We start from the raw sequence: 16,020 nt of genomic DNA, 5'->3' as shown, positions 1-16,020 counted from the left end.
GAACTATACTTTATGTGACTTGCCTTATTCACATGCTTTCTAACAGTCACACACATTCATACAGTGAAAGCATCGGAGAGTATCAGTATTTGAATATTTTAGCGTGCAGACTGGAGACCAGAGCAGCCATTAGTGATGGGTCAATGGAGTGTGTAGCATATTGTGCTTATTGTGTCAACACAACGTTAACACTGTGTTGCTTAGTAGTGACATCTGCTGGATTTACAAAAATATTGCAGGCAGCCTGGATGAAGAGAGTGGAGAGAGAGTGAAGAAGGTTCATTCATTCTGACATCTGGACACCAAATGAGTGAGGAAAGGTCTCGCTGGCATAACCAGCTGATGATAAAACGTTAACTAAATGAAAGAGTCAAGTCAAATGGCTTTAATGTCATTCCAACCATGTGCAGTGATACAGTGCTCAGTGAAGCCAGCCAGTGTTTCTCCAAGACCACAGTGCTGCATATGACAATCAACACAGGACTACACAAAGTGCACGTGTGCAAAAATTGCAAATAAAAAAGAACAGAACGATACAGACACAACAGTGCAATAAGTAACTCGATGTATGAAGGCGCGCCTGCGTGTGTGACGTGCAGATAAGTGCTTGAAAGTGTGTACATATCAACCAAACTCTGCGATTGATTAATACAGTATGTAAAATGCAGAATTTACAAACATATTTCTGAAAGGAAGTATAAGTGAAAAACATCAAGTCAAAGTCTTATTTAGGAAATATAAGTGAGTGTGACAATTGTTGTGCTTCTGTACGTGAGGGCAGAAAAAAGGGTGAAAGGACCACAGACTGGAGAAAACTTTTCTCTTTGGTTCTCTTGTGGTGATGATGTTTCCTCGCAGCATGAATGCAAACTCAACAACTGCACTTCCCAATAAGCACAACTTAACACTGTACAACAGAGCAGTTGTATTGATCACGCGGTTTTTCCTACAGCAATACACACACCAAAGTGTTGTTTCACTTGTTGTACCTAATAACCCCATTGGTGCTTCAGCATTGTTGGCTCATAGCAGCTGGGGATTGAACCATCAACCTTCCAATCAGTGAATGACCTGCTTAAGCTCCTGAGCTACATGTCTGTGAAGGCTCTCAGTCATCCAGGTCATCGTAGTCAAAGGAGCTTGGAGAGAAAAGCGTCTGGACTTCTTTAAGTTGCTTGAAGACGTTTCACCTCTCATCCGAGAAGCTTCTTCAGTTCTAAGGTCAAATGGTGGAGAGTCCCAGATATAAACCTAGTGGGAGTTTCCCCCCACAGAGGGACAAAAGGACCCCCTGATGATCCTCTAATCGCCTGAGCCAAGGTGGGAAACTGGGCGTGGGTCCCAATCAGCCAGAGTTTCGGGTGAGCTCATTGTGAAACCTGGCCCCACCTTATCATGTGATTTCCTGAGGTCAGATGGCCCAGGATGTGAGTGGGCGTTAAGGCGTCTGGGGAGGGAACTCAAAACTGCCATCTATAATCCAGTTTTGAGTTCCCACCCCATATCATACCTTTTGTCCCTCTGTGGGGGGAAACTCCCACTAGGTTTATATCTGGGACTCTCCACCATTTGACCTTAGAACTGAAGAAGCTTCTCGGATGAGAGGTGAAACGTCTTCAAGCAACTTAAAGACGTCCAGACGCTTTTCTTTGCAAGCTCCTTTGCCTCCTGAGCTACAGCATTAGCTGTTCATGCAAAGATGACAGGAGATTTGTCATTTATTGTGTCTAGACTCCACTTAAGAGCTACTGCTGGTGCCCATAAACTCTTTGGTCTTACCACTATCACTGCATTTATATACAGGCTCATTGTTGGCTGTACCAATCCTGAACCCCTCTCCATCTTTACATCTTACGGATTTTTATTATACTACATCATAACCCACATTACTTAAATGATCCACCAGGTTGCCCCAGTCTTAACAGTTTGGAAATATGTTGCTGTATCAAATTAGAAATTACACTCTTTAGTTAAACTCAAAGCTTTTTACTCTTTGTTTGCATTGTTTTTCACTGTTTTAAAAGAGAAGGTTGGAGTTGCAGTAAGTCACAGCTTGAAATCCCCTCTTTTGTTGAAAACACTATTTTTTCCAGAAGAAAATCTGTGAAGAATCTTAAAAGAACTCTACTGTTAAAGCGGGTGTGTAGTTTCATTTTGATTAACTCTCTTTTAAATAATCGTCTTTCTTTTTAAGGTCATAATATTTAAGCATTTTTGCAATATTTATGCTTACAAAAACAAATATTCAAAATAATGAACTAGCTGGGCCCACGTCCTCATTTTAGGTTTGACAGTGTTTTAGTAGGTAAAGGTGATGCTTGGACATGAAGTGAGCTGCGGTTTGGGGAAGGCCCCGAAGGGGACTGGCGATGGCTCCCAGGCCTGGCAGATCCCCGTGTTTAAATAGAAGTGAGGAAGTTAACGAAATGAGAACAAGGAGGGAGGGAGGATGGGGCACGTAAACGAAAACGACAGCTTGCAGAACTGGGGGAACCTCTGTAGATGGCAAGCAGAAGGAGCGTGTTTGGAGGTCCCGCTCCTGAAATTCAGATACATAATCTCCAAAATATGAATTTGCTAAAGTTGATCAAGACTAGTTGTTTTTGCGATATCTCCTGTCATTCCTGAAAACAACATCAGTCTGATGTTTCTCCTGTACCTGTGACCTGTTTTAAACTCTCAATCATTTGTCTTTCTCTTTGTTCCCTTTCCACTCTTTGCAGTATCACTACCAAGAAGATGACTCACCCCTGCTTGACCAGGGATTCCCACAGCTCACCAGTGGGCTTCGCGCTCCTGAGCTGGTCCATGTTTCACAGAAGAACCTGTCAGAGATTGAAAATGTGCACGGCTACGTGTCCCATTCTCACATCTCTCCTCTCAAGGTCAGCACCCAAACTGTAAATGTATGAACAGTCATGCTTGATGGTTTTTCTGTAAAACTCAAGTTTCTCACTTTTTCTCCTTATCTGTCTTCATTACAGGCCAACCCTGCTCCCGTGATCATCAATACAGACACTCTGGAGTCGCTTCCTTATGTGAGAGAATTTATCTTTTAAATGTTTATTCCTGATTGTCTTGTTAGGTTACTCAAGTAGAGACAGACTTACTCCCTGATAATTTATTATTAAGTTTTATTTTGCTTTACTTTTATTAAGTAAAGTACTAGATGAGACTGACCCCTCAGTAGTTGACCCTCCATATTAAAAAAATAGTTACATTGATAACCAATCATAAATTGTTGTCCATGAGACAGTCTCTACTTTACACGTTTCCCTGAGAAACACTCGTCACATTCAGTTTAAGCTCGGCCTCAACACTTAACATCATCCATGTAATTTAAGGCAATGTGGACTGAAACTATGAAGTGTGTGTCTTCATTCAGTTTTTTCATTCCTCAGGTCAACAGCACAGAAATTGAATATGAGTTTGAAGAAATCACCTTAGAGCGGGTGAGTATCTCAGATCCATCTAATCAGACTGTGAGGGTGAAGTAAACTAGTCTTTGAGAAGCAAAGGAATAATACAGGAAAGTCAAAACATTGTTCCTGTCCTGTAAAAAGATCTGTGCTAAGGCTGTAGATTTAATTTTGTATATATTATGAGCTATACAATTGATGTGGGATGACCTGACTATTGTCTCCATAAGACAAAATGGACATTGCCACAGTGACATCACCGCTGCTTGTGGATTATTTTTATAAGATTTCAGTTTTGCAGCTTTTTAGAATCTTATTTTGGGCCAAAGTCACTAAACTTTGTTTAAATAGTTTTAATCAGCTTTGATGGATGATTCTATACATGTAGATTTAATGCTCTACTAGGCACTGATGTTGCATTTAATAGAAGAATAAATAAGTGTAAATAAGTGCTCCACAATAGTGACTATTCACAAAGGAGTCACACCATAAAGGACATTTTGTCTATTTTACTTTACATGAGAATACATTCAATGAAACATGTTGTACTGATTCCTTGTGACTGGAAACAAGCGGTGGAGACTAGAGCAGGGTGATATGACCAAAAATATTTATCACGATATACATTTGAAAATTTGCGATAACGATATAACTGAAGATATAATTGACACGAGACAAAACGCTTTACAACTCTTCAACTTTATTAGTGCAAAAAAGAAAAACCCATCAATGTATTTCCACTTAAACAAGCAGCTGTTTTATGTGCATTAAAGTTATATAAAAATGTAACAGTGCAAATGCAAATTCCTCGCTGACAGTTTAACCAAAAGGCATTTCCAGTGGAAACTGGCCGACATATCCTCAGCATAACCATGTGTAATATCCACAAAACTTAAGAGGTTATACACACACAATACGGTAACATTATGTTGAAGCACAGTACGTATCACTCCGTCAGGCTCCGCCTACGATAGCCGTAACGCTCCCACAATCCATCAAGCGGTGCGGGTTCGTAGCTTAGCAAAGTCGTACTGAAACATTTGACAGATTTTCGAGCGCCGTGCACATAAAATCGTTTTGAGGTCAGTAAACACAACCAGAGTTCATACATAAGGCACACGGGATTATAAGGGGCTCTGTCGACTTTCAGAAAAATCAAAGGATTGATTTTAAGTGCGCCGTATTTTCCAAACAACACGGTAATAACGACGGCCCGCTAGCATGCTCTACCAAAAATAGTGCTTTGCTGTGTATCTGACGGACGAAAGCTAAGGCCATCTGCTGCTGTGTACATCACACCCAAACTAGCAGTAACTACTGTCTTCTCAACATTGGACACATCAAGTGCTTCCTGGGAGATACCTCCAGACCAGGGAATGTCAAAGTCATTATACACACAGCCCACTTTGTTGTTTTTCTGCATAGCCACTGCTGACTGCTATTACAAAGAAAGAAATCTGTCAGCACGACTCTTTGGACTTAAATTGTAAGATTTAAATGTGTAAAATTACAGAAAAAGTTCTGGTAGCTCATTCTCCAAAGTGTTTTTTTTTCTTTTGAGGGGGGGGTCACTGTAATAATTAAATAAATAAATAGACCCATACATTTCTATTTTGCTGCTGGTTCAGTGAATTCTGGTCAAAGACTTACGAAGCCTGCATATTCTGAATCCATCTGCTTCCAGCTCCTGACGACGTGCCCATGTACACGCTGTTGGGTGAGGTCAATTTCTAGAGGTCATCAGAGGTCAACCAGCCCCCCCACATTAATGGAATCAAACAAAATTGATGTCAAACATTTGTGCTACGTTTAACAGTTCTGGTTTACCAGAGGTGACCCACAAATGGGCCAACACAGGACCACCAGCCTGCAGCTGGCCTTGTGCTGGCCCATGTGTGGGCCACCTCTGGCAAACCAGATCTGGGCCACCAAAGGGCCGTCATTCTTTGCGGTATGTGGGCCATGTGTAAGCACATTGAGTTGCTCAAATGCCTCTTCAAAGACACATCCAACATATCCCGCAAAGATGACCTTTAGTCACCACTGAAATTAATACAGATTTACACTGGCACTCACATGCATGCACTTACTCACCCACAGCGCTAGTGTAAAGCGCTTTGGGGTCCTTAGGGACTAAGTAAAGTGCTATACAAATGCAGGCCATTTACACACACACCACCTAATACCTCAAAAATGATTTCGTACACATCCACACCAATCATTCTTTTGGCCGCCTGTACAATAATACAGTAATTTCATTATTCGACCTGCAATGGAAAAAATGTCAGATATCAGTACTTTTCTTCAAAATGAAATGCAGACATTATAGAATGCATGTTTTTATACTGCAGTGGCAGAGAGATAGTTTCAGTTAAAGTGAATGGGGCATTTTTGTCCACGAAGGTATCCAGAGTGCGTATCTGGCACTAATAATTAGAAAATAATAAGTGTTTTGTGTGTTTTTTGGAAAAAACAAAAAAAGTTCAAATGTTTAAATTGGAATTTAAAGGGTTAAAATCCTGAAAATTATTGAATCGTCTTTTTTATAAAGACTCAAGTTGATTAAAACCCTTATTAAACAAAATGCAGAAAGAAATATTGTTGTATCAGGATTTCTAGTCAGAATTTGTACAAGTACATTTTTTTCCATGAAGATGTCAAAGGGAGAAAAAGCTGAGGAGGGCACAGGGATAAAAACAGACAGAAGATTTGTATTCACATAGGCCTGCACTTAATTACCCCTCACCCTCACCAGGCTGATGGGGTATTGTTGTCACCCATGCATGGAAACCCAAGTTTGTGAATGGGACAACTTGAAAACAGACAACAATTTTTCAAATTATGGGAACTTCAGTGCTAGCACTTTTCACCAAAGCACAAAATTTGTTGCAATTTCTTCAGTTAATTTAGCAAAAACAGACATTAAACAACATTTTTAATGCCTGTATTTTTCACAAAGGTGTTGATTTACTCGAAAACGTGGCATATCTTGGGACGTTGTACACCTTGTCCTTAAAAAAAACAGAGGAAAAACAGATGTGAAAACAAAATTAATTATCTACAGCAGATGAACAATATATAAAAGTCACGTCCTGTGAAGGCCAACAACCTGATACATGACCCGAGAAATGCACCCGACCTTTCAGTTTATCTGTCTTCTGTTTACTGAAGCCCTGTCAGAAATGGTTTAAGCCTGTCTTCTCTGAGAGACATTGTTCACCTGCTTCCTTGTGAATACAGTATTGTCATTCAGAGATGATTAATTCATTACATTTGCAGTGGTAGATATACTCCGGGGGAAGCCTCCTCAGTTACTACATAAACAACTGAGAATTAGAAAAGTGAATGGATAAGAAACATTTTTTGACCACACTATACAAAATGGGTTCTGCTTTGGTATCAATGAGATTTTCATGACCGCAGGGTAACTCAGGGTTGGGCTTTAGCATCGCTGGAGGGACAGATAACCCCCATATTGGTGATGACCCCGGCATCTTCATTACCAAGATCATCCCTGGAGGAGCTGCAGCAGAGGATGGACGCTTGAGGTTAGTTACATATGTTTACTTTTGTGGTGAAAGAGAACAAAGAAAAAAAAGAAACAACTTATTACAATCGTGCATGTCACAAAACCATTACGGAAGAAATCTTCAGTACAAGGATGACAGAAATCTCTCCCATCACACTGAATATGAACTATATCTCTGATTACTGGATAACTGTATAAACGTTAATAGATTTCTAAAACTTCATTTTTCATCTTTTATTATCTTTCAGTTCTGAGGTAGTATTGTCATATTTCTGTTGGTTTCTAGTGGATTTTGAGAGTATAAGGTTTTTAAACTTAAGCAGGATGATGATGTGTTTGTTCTATAATAATTACTTCTTTCAACAATTTTTGCCCTCAATATAACAAAACTCTCATATAGAATGGAATAGATTAGAACAGCCTTTTATTGTCACTGTACATGTAGAACAAAACTGTGGGTGCTCCACACTGACTTTGATGGAATAAAATATAGAAATAAATAGGAAACAGGAGAAATATATACAATTAAGAGAAATATATACAAAAATAAGTGAGTGGTCTGAGTGATGGGGGTTACTCACACCATGGCTCAGATTGGTGAAGTGGGTGGGCAGGGTTGGGGTGTGAGAGGATAGTGTTTTTGATGGTCCTCAGGAAGAAGCTGTTGGTAAGTTTGGAGGTGTGGGACCTGACTGACCCGAGGTGCCAACCAGACTGCATTGGGTCCAATTGGTGGTTGGCGGGGTGCAAGGGCATCACCTTTGATGGCCATCGTTTTCCTGAGACAGGAGGATCTGGTGAGGGCTTCCAGGGGTGGCAGAGGGCAGACACTGATTTTTTGGGCAATGCTAACATTCTGCGCAGCCTTCTTGTTCTCAGTTGTGGCCCCTGCGTAGCAAAAACCCAGGCAGATGGATAGCACTTTCTCCACTGAGGAGCCAGCAGCAGCTTCTGATCCAGGTTATTCTTCCTCAGGACACAGAGGAATGGCAGCTGCAGCTGGGACTTCTTTCCCAGGGCATTGGTGTTGTTTGTTCAAGTGAGATCAGTGGAGATGTGGATGCCTAGAAACCTGAAACAGAGACACATCCCACCTGTTCTCCATTTATAATGAGAGGGGAGTGGAGCTGTCTGTGCCTCCTGAAGTTCATTATGAGTTCTTTTGTTTTGAGGATGTTCAGCCTGAGGTTATTGAGCGCGAGTGGGACAAGTTCTCTACCTCCATCAGAGGATGAGCCCATGAGTGGTGTCATCGGCATACTTGACAATGACATTGGTTGGGTGGGTTGCTGTACAGTCATATACGTAGGGCATACAGTAGGGGGCTGAGAACGACACCAGTGCTGAGTGACAGTGGGGACTTGCCCCCCACGTTTCCCCCCAGACATGGGGGGCAAGTCTGACTGATTGATGCTGGTGTCAGGAAATCTTTCTCCAGTTTGGTGGTGAGGATGTCTGGGATTATGGTGAGCTGTAGTCCGTGACAAGCTTTCTAACACAGCTCTTCCTGTTCTTCAGATGGGTCAGCACTCTGTGAAGGGTGTTGTTGAACTGGTGAATCACTCCGTGGACTGATTTTCTCTGTAAGCTGGGGGTGGAGGGAGGGGGTAGACACTATCTGCTCAAAAAACTTCATGACTACAGATTTGAGGGCTTATAGGTCTGTAGTCATTGAGGCTGTTTATTCTAGTCTTTTTGGAGATGGGAATAATGGTGGAGGCTGTCAGACAGGTGGGAATAGAGTCAGGAAGGGTCTGAACAGCCTGGTGAGGATCCCTGCCAGCTGATCCGTGCAGGCTTGAACCAGAGCCCCTGGGATGCAATTGGGGCCAGCAGCTCTCCTATTACTCCTACACCTACTCTCCTTTATTAGGGTTCACCACTCTCAGTCTTCTCCTGACCTCATGTTCCTGCGGGGGCGGCTGGGTCAAGGTGAGGTGGGGGACATGGTGAGTGGGCGAGCAGTGTTTTCAAATAGAGCAAAGAAGGTGTTGAGCTGCTACAGGTTCGAGGCTGCTGTTGGGGTTTTGGGCTCTGGCCTTTTGAAGCTGGCAAGGGCTTGGATACCTCGCCACACCTGGCAGGGATTGTTGTCTGTGAGGAAGTTATCCTCCTCATCCTCTATCTTTCTCCTGTAGGCCTCCTTAGCCTATTTGATACCCCTCCTCAGATCGGCTCTGGCAGTGCTGTATAGAGAACTGTCCCTCAGCCTGAACGCAAAGCTTTGAGTTCTGATCAGAGCTTGTACTTCACTTGTAATCCAAGGTTTTTGGATAGGAAAAACCTGGATGGTTCTGTTAAATGTCCCATTCTGTACACAGCACTTAGGACAGACTGAGAGGAGGTCTCCAGGTCCTGCTGTTCAAAGATGGACCAGTCTGTCAGATCAAAACAGTCCTGTAACTGGAGGAGAGCATCATCTGATTTAAATGACCCAAATGTTTGGAGGGGTTTGTTTCCTGAGGGGGGTGTATTATTTTATTAGATAAATTAAACTATTTTTTATTAGTTAGTGTGACTAACAACATTTATCTAAATGTGATATTATATATTATAACTATAGTTATGTACAATTAAATTATTATTATTATTATTTTAACTTACAACACCTTTTTTTTTTTTTTTTGGCCTGTCCCGTTTGGCTCTTTTGCCATCAGAATTGTTGTCTAAAGGCAAAGAAAGATGCCCAACGGATTTACTTTACCAAACTGACCATCCCAGCCTTGCCGTAATGGTCCATTTGATTCACCTTTTATTGTTTATTTTATTTTCACTTACTGAATACGGGACAGACTTGACTGGGGGAAAGAAGGGGAGAAAGAAAGAGGGAAAGAGAAACAGCTGAGAAGAGGGACGGGGGAGAAGGGCAAAAGACAAAAACCAACAGAACGGGCAGAGAAAAAAATGCATATATCAATCACCTGGATCACCTGCTGAGAAAGAAAAAAGAAAACAAGCAGAAGAGAACAAGAGTAATAGAATAAACAACATCACAATGATATATGGGAATATGACAGTAAATACTAAATATTAAACATTATTGTGCAGCACATAAGATCAACAGAACAGTGTGCTTTGAGGTAGGAGCCAAAAAGGGTGTAGTTTGTGGGTGTGATCACCCGTGTGTACACCTGTGAGCATGGACGCGCTTGTTTTTTGTTTTTTTAAAAGGTTCCTTCATGTAATGATCTGCTAGAGGGTGTGGGGGGGCCACAGCCCCGTCCTCCAGGGCATGAAGCAGGTATGGAGGAGATCAAAACTCCAGACATCCAGAGGCCCCCAGAACACAAGAGACCAAGGAAGACCAACAGAGGGGCAGCCGCACCACTGTCCCAGAAAGAGCTGAGGAGAGTCCCAGATGAGGGCTCACTCAGCAGCCGTGGAGCAGAAGCCAGGGGGAGTTGCAGTGACGCGCCCGTGAGCTCCGCCGGCAGCCAGCCGTGCCTGAGTGACCGAGCCCCAGGCCGAGAGGCCGGGGGCACCCCACCTCCGAAGTGGCCCGAGCGAGCCCCAGGCTCCAGGCCCCGATAAGCGGCCGCCAAGGAGTGAGCCGGTGTGTACCTGGACGCCCATCCCCAGACACAAAGAACCACCAACGCACCGATGTCTGAGGGAGTCCGCCACTGGCAGGGGAAGTGGTGGTAGGGGGAGATAGGCCTCCAAACCTTGGAGGGCCTGAGATGTCCCCAGAGAGGTGGCGCCTGACACCCAACCTGACATATAGACACAGACATACAGGCACACACAGACACAAACATCCATTCCCACCCTCATGCTCTCATATGCACTCACTCCACACTCAACCAACGTGGAGACAGACATAAAGAGACGCTGTACACACGATCACACTCCCCAAGCGTACTTTACAAACCGGGTCTAGGTACCCTTGCCCCTGGAGGGGGGAACTGCACCCAGACCCAGGTGGTGTTACCCTTTTCCCTGCGGTGGGGGGAGGCAGACCGCCCCGACTCCGCAGCAGCAGGAAGGCCCCACACTCCAGACCGCAGTCGGACGGCCAACTCTTCCTCCTAGCCCCCCCGCTCCAGCAGGTCGCAGAGAATGGGGGTGAGAGAAGACTCCGAACCTCCCTCCACCCGCTCATTGTAGTGTTGATGCATGTGTGTTCTAAGGTGCATTTAAAACCCAGGAGGGCATGGAGCTACCTGCCAGAGAGCAGCAGGTAAGCGCATGGTCTCTCCTGATAGCCCTCAATGTCTACGTGTATTTAAAATTGAGAGGTGGGCAACGACGCCAGGGGTGAGGTGTACACCCTGATGGTACTTTGGATTCCGTGTATCGTGCCCACCCCCAAGATCCTATATGTATGCGTAATGAGAGTGTGAGTAATGTGAATGTCTAAGTTGTGGGATAAATTTGAGGGATATGGGGGCCCAGCTCTGGAGCAGGGTGCCGCCGGTGCATCGAGCCACCTGGGGGGCTCTTCAACTGGTGGGGGAGATTGTCACATCTTGCAGGAGCTTTCCTCTCCTCAGGAGCTCCCTCTGCAGGAGGGGGAGATACAGGAGAGGTGGAGGAAGATCTCAGCCTGGGTGTTTATTGTCTTATGTAGTCTGGAAGATGAGTGGATGGTGGGGTGGGTGCAGTTTTCTCTGTGGTGGGGTTGGGTGGGCTGTCCCGGGCTCTGTGGGGCCGGGAGGCGCTGCTGCACTGGGCCCCGGTCTGGATGGGCCTGGGCCCCCTTTCCCTGGCGGGTCGCGGAGTATGGGGGTGCCTACTGGGGTCAGCGGGAGAGCTGGCCCCAGGGAGGGGTCACTTGCCCCTCCCTTCCTTCCCTCCCCATCTCCAGCTGCCTCCCTCTTCCCGCTCCACCACAACCACCCACACATGCAGGACCTTGGAGTGGGGGTATGTCACCAGGGTGCAGAGGAGGCTAACCCCCCCCCCCCCCCCCCCCCCCCCCCCCTCTGTCCCCTTCTGGCTGCCTCTGCCTCAATTTTATCCCACAACTAACTTACAACACCTAATCACAACAACAGCTGCCTCGAGGAACTTTATAACTCTGTACGGTAATACAGAGAAAAAAATGTATGACCCTTTTTGATCAAGTGCTTTGGTGACAGTGGGAAGAAAAAACTCCCTTTTAACAGGAAGAAACATCCAGCAGAACCAGTCTCAGGGAGGGGCGGCTTTCTGCCACAACCAGCTGGGGTGGGGGGAGGAAAACACGATGAAGACACACTGTGGAAGACAGCCAGAGATTAATATTAACTAATGAAATCGGCAAACGGGCTGATTAAGTCCACAAAGATGGGCACAAACCGGCGGTAGAAACCAGCCAGCCCCAAGACCTTCAACTCTTTTTTGGTCCGATGGCTGTTACAGAGTGGAAATGGCCATTTTCTCCTTGGACTCTGGAGAGAAGAAAATCTGCCAGTAGCCCTTTGTTAAATCCAGTGTAACGAAAAAACAAGCAGTCCCTAACCCAGGGGTGTCCAACTCCAGGCCTCAAGGGATGGAGATGGACAGCCCTGGCCTAACCAGTCCAGAAGCTTGTTAACCGAAGGCTGGCATAAGCATCAAACTGTGGCACTTCACCTTACAATAGTCGACACAGAATCGTATAGACCCATCTCTCTTCACCACAAGAATTATGGGGCTACACCACGCACTGTGTGACTCTTCTATTACTCCCAGGTTTAGCATTTCAGCCAATTCTGAACAATATGTCTGTTATGTTCAGGTAACCTGTAGAGCCATGAACGGACAGTCAAGCCAGGGAACGTTTCAAAATGGTGCTCTATGAGGCTGGACAGGGGGGAGAACACATCTGCAAACAGCTGCTGCAATCCAGCGGCATCTGGTCTCTGGCCTGTCTGAGATGGTCACCACAATGGTGGAATGGTGGAAGTTGACACCACCAGCCCCAAATGGTAAATGGACTGATTCTTATATAGTGCTTTTCTACTCTCCCGGAGTACTCAAAGCGCTCTATACAACATGCCTTATTCACCCATTCACACCCACTCACACAAGCACTTCTAAACACAAGTACAACTAATAAACATTCACACGCTCCGATGAACGCATCGGAGGGCAATTTGGGGTTAATATCTTGCCCAAGGATATTTGGCATGCAGACTGGGGAAGCCAGGAATCAAACCAACCTTCTAATCAGTAGCTGATCTGCTCTACCGCCACCCCCACAAATCATTTCGCTCCTTCACTAGGCTCACCAAATAAGCAGTTTCAGCCTCATGCTTTTAGGAGGTTAATGTGATAAATCTGTGTTGCTCCTCCCCTGTCTGACCATACCGCTTCATAGTCTACGTCACCCACTCGCTGTGTGACCATGAAGGGTCCCTGCCACTGGGTGAGTAACTTTGAGCTGAAAGAAGGGAGTAATCCAAGCACTTTATCTCCCGGTGAAAATTGCCATAAACCTAGTCCCTCTGTTGTACAGGCGCTCCTGAAGTTCCTGGGCTTGGAGCAAATTTCCTCATGATAACCTCCCTAATGTGTGCAGCTTTGCTCTCAGGTTCAGAAAATACTGGATCTCATTTTTTGCTGGATTTGGACCCTCAGGTCCAACACCCCCCGCGGCTTCCTGCCAAACAATAACTCAAAGGGAGAAAATCCAGTGGAGGCACCCCCGCACTGCAAACAACAAACAACTGGGACTGAGCGATCATCCTTGTGAATGAACTTATGAATCATGGACTTTAAAGTCTTATTAGGGGCGATCGTGGCTCAAGAGTTGGGTGTTCGTCTTGTAATCAGAAGGTTGCCGGCTCGAGCCCCGGCTCGGACAGTCTCGGTTGTTGTGTCCTTGGGCAAGACACTTCACCTACCGCCTACTGGTGATGGCCAGAGGGGCCGGTGGTGCAATATGGCAGCCTCACCTCTGTCAGTCTGCCCCAGGGCAGCTGTGGCTACAACTGTAGCTTTCCTTCACCAGCGTGTGAATGAATAGTGGTATTGTAAAGCCCTTTGAGGGGTCCCGAAAAGCGCTATATAAATGCAATCCATTACTATTGTTATTCAGCAACTCCACCAGCCCGTCAGTCTGAGGGTGGTAGATGCTGGTCCAAACAGATTTAATGCCCAATAAGTCATACAGTTCTTTAAGTGTGCGAGACATGGTCAGTCTCTGCCTCCCATTCTACTTTTTCAATACTCTAGGAACCACAAGTAAGCCTGCAGTGTGAGAGCAAAGTGCTCTAATGGGGTGATATGGTACTACAAGGTCATTAAGATAAGATGGGGCCTGATGCAGAACAAGCACAGAGATGTGTCCACTGTCAGCGACCGTGATCATTTGTAATGTTCACAACTGCTACGAGTACTGTGATGAGCTCTAAAACTGGACTGAAACACGTCAAATAAATTAAATTTAATTCAGTTCAAATTTATATATAGGCCAAATCACAACCACAGTTGCCCCAAAGGGCTTTGTTTTTTTTAATATATATCAGAAGAGGGTTTTTTTGTGTAAAAGGAAGATTGAGACAGGCCTATAATTAGTTGAGTTCTTTGAGCAGTCTTGTAGGAATGGGGTTTAAAAGACACGTTGATGGTTTGGAGGAAGTAATAACTGAAGATCAATTGGAAAAAGGGTGTAAATGTCAGTGGTACTGAAAGTAGCGATACATAATGTAATGTCTGTGAGACGGTTATATATTTTTTTCTCTAATGGTTAGCATTTTATTTCTGACATAAAATATAATATAATGAAATCGTTACTATAATCATAACAATCTTACTACGTGTGTGTGTGTGTGTAGCACTTGGTAAAGTGTAAAGCTAAAATAGGTCTAAAACATTGCATAAATCCGTTGGTATTTGGGCTATTCAGCTATGTTGGGTTTTTGGCTGTTACACGTTTCCACCAGTAGAGGGCAGGCACGGAAAAAAGAAAAAAAGAAATGTTCTGGAAAAGAAGAAGCGAAGAGCATGCTTGGGTTCTGTATGTAAAAGCCATGGTTCTGGGGTACCCAAATAAACTCGGTTTGCTGTTTACACCAAGTTGTCCTGGAGTGGTGTAACATGTGCAAGAGAGAGTGTGAGCGAGGGTTGGGCCCCACCTGGTCACTGTGAGCAACCTTCAGGAGGTTAGTGTCCTTGGCTGCCACCATATGGAAGTTTTGGTCGATGCCCAATAGGAATTCAAACTCAGTTGCTTGCTAGCTCTGTCCCTGTTTGTCAGACCTTAACATTTATACAGAATTGTTCTATGTGCGTGTGATTGTGCTGTAAATATGCTGGAATGTATTCACAGGTTTTCTGTTTTTTTCGGGAATAGCAGTCAATAAAAAAGTCATGTAATGAGATAAAAGTTTGAGCTTCAGTGTGTAACAAAGCCTTTGGGGTTAGCATTTTGTCCGTGATGTGCGCCTGCCTTGGAAACACTCTCCTCACCACTGAGTTTTATATCAGTTAATGAAATTCTGATTAGTATTGTAAGTTTGTCTTCATGTGAATTAGCTATTGATATGACTTTTCCTTTTCCAGAGTAAATGACTGCATCCTTCGGGTGAATGATGCTGATGTGTCTGAAGTTTCCCACAGTAAGGCAGTAGAGGCCCTAAAGGTTGCAGGTTCTGTTGTCCATTTGTATGTGCGGCGCCGCAGGCCTATGCTAGAGACAATCATTGAGCTCAAGCTAATCAAAGGACCAAAAGGTTGGTATAGACCTAAAAAACATGATTTTGTACATTATAAATTTGAGAGAATAGTTGATGATATTCCGTTCTCAGTGATACTGCTGCACATTTTGTGTATGGCGAGGGTCATTTTTTGACCCTGAATGATTAATCTGGATTTCCAGAGCTCAGCACAAGAATGGGTGTTACTTACTGTAGTTATGACAGCTGGGAGGTTTGTAAACACAGCAGAGCTTAAGACCTTGAAGTTACTGTGAAATGTATTCATTGTCAGAAAGCCTTTGAAAACCCATGACACTGCCACAAAAACGTGTCCCTTTCAATTAATAAATACAACAGTTATAGCATCCTCCTATATCATAATGTGTATGCCTATGTCATATCTTTAAACTAACTACTGTCATTCTCTCTCTCTCTCTCTCTCTCTCACACACACACACACACACACACA

At 44.3% G+C, this 16,020-nt stretch overlaps 1 protein-coding gene across 15 annotated transcripts in view; it reads left to right on the top strand.

Moving 5' to 3' along the window:
• dlg2 (discs, large homolog 2 (Drosophila)) overlaps positions 1-16,020 on the top strand; it is a 174,324-nt gene that overhangs the window by 91,808 nt on the left and 66,496 nt on the right. For all 15 annotated transcript variants that reach the window (XM_004561691.2, XM_004561695.2, XM_004561693.2 and 12 more), the window contains 5 exons: positions 2,724-2,885; positions 2,985-3,038; positions 3,402-3,452; positions 6,843-6,967; positions 15,418-15,587. In XM_004561691.2, the coding sequence (XP_004561748.1) occupies positions 2,724-2,885; positions 2,985-3,038; positions 3,402-3,452; positions 6,843-6,967; positions 15,418-15,587 (562 nt within the window). The remainder of the gene's footprint in view (positions 1-2,723; positions 2,886-2,984; positions 3,039-3,401; positions 3,453-6,842; positions 6,968-15,417; positions 15,588-16,020) is intronic.

Source organism: Maylandia zebra, linkage group LG10 (assembly GCF_041146795.1).
Source record: "Maylandia zebra isolate NMK-2024a linkage group LG10, Mzebra_GT3a, whole genome shotgun sequence".
Lineage (NCBI taxonomy): Eukaryota > Metazoa > Chordata > Actinopteri > Cichliformes > Cichlidae > Maylandia > Maylandia zebra.
This window is presented reverse-complemented; position numbering and strand designations above follow the sequence as displayed.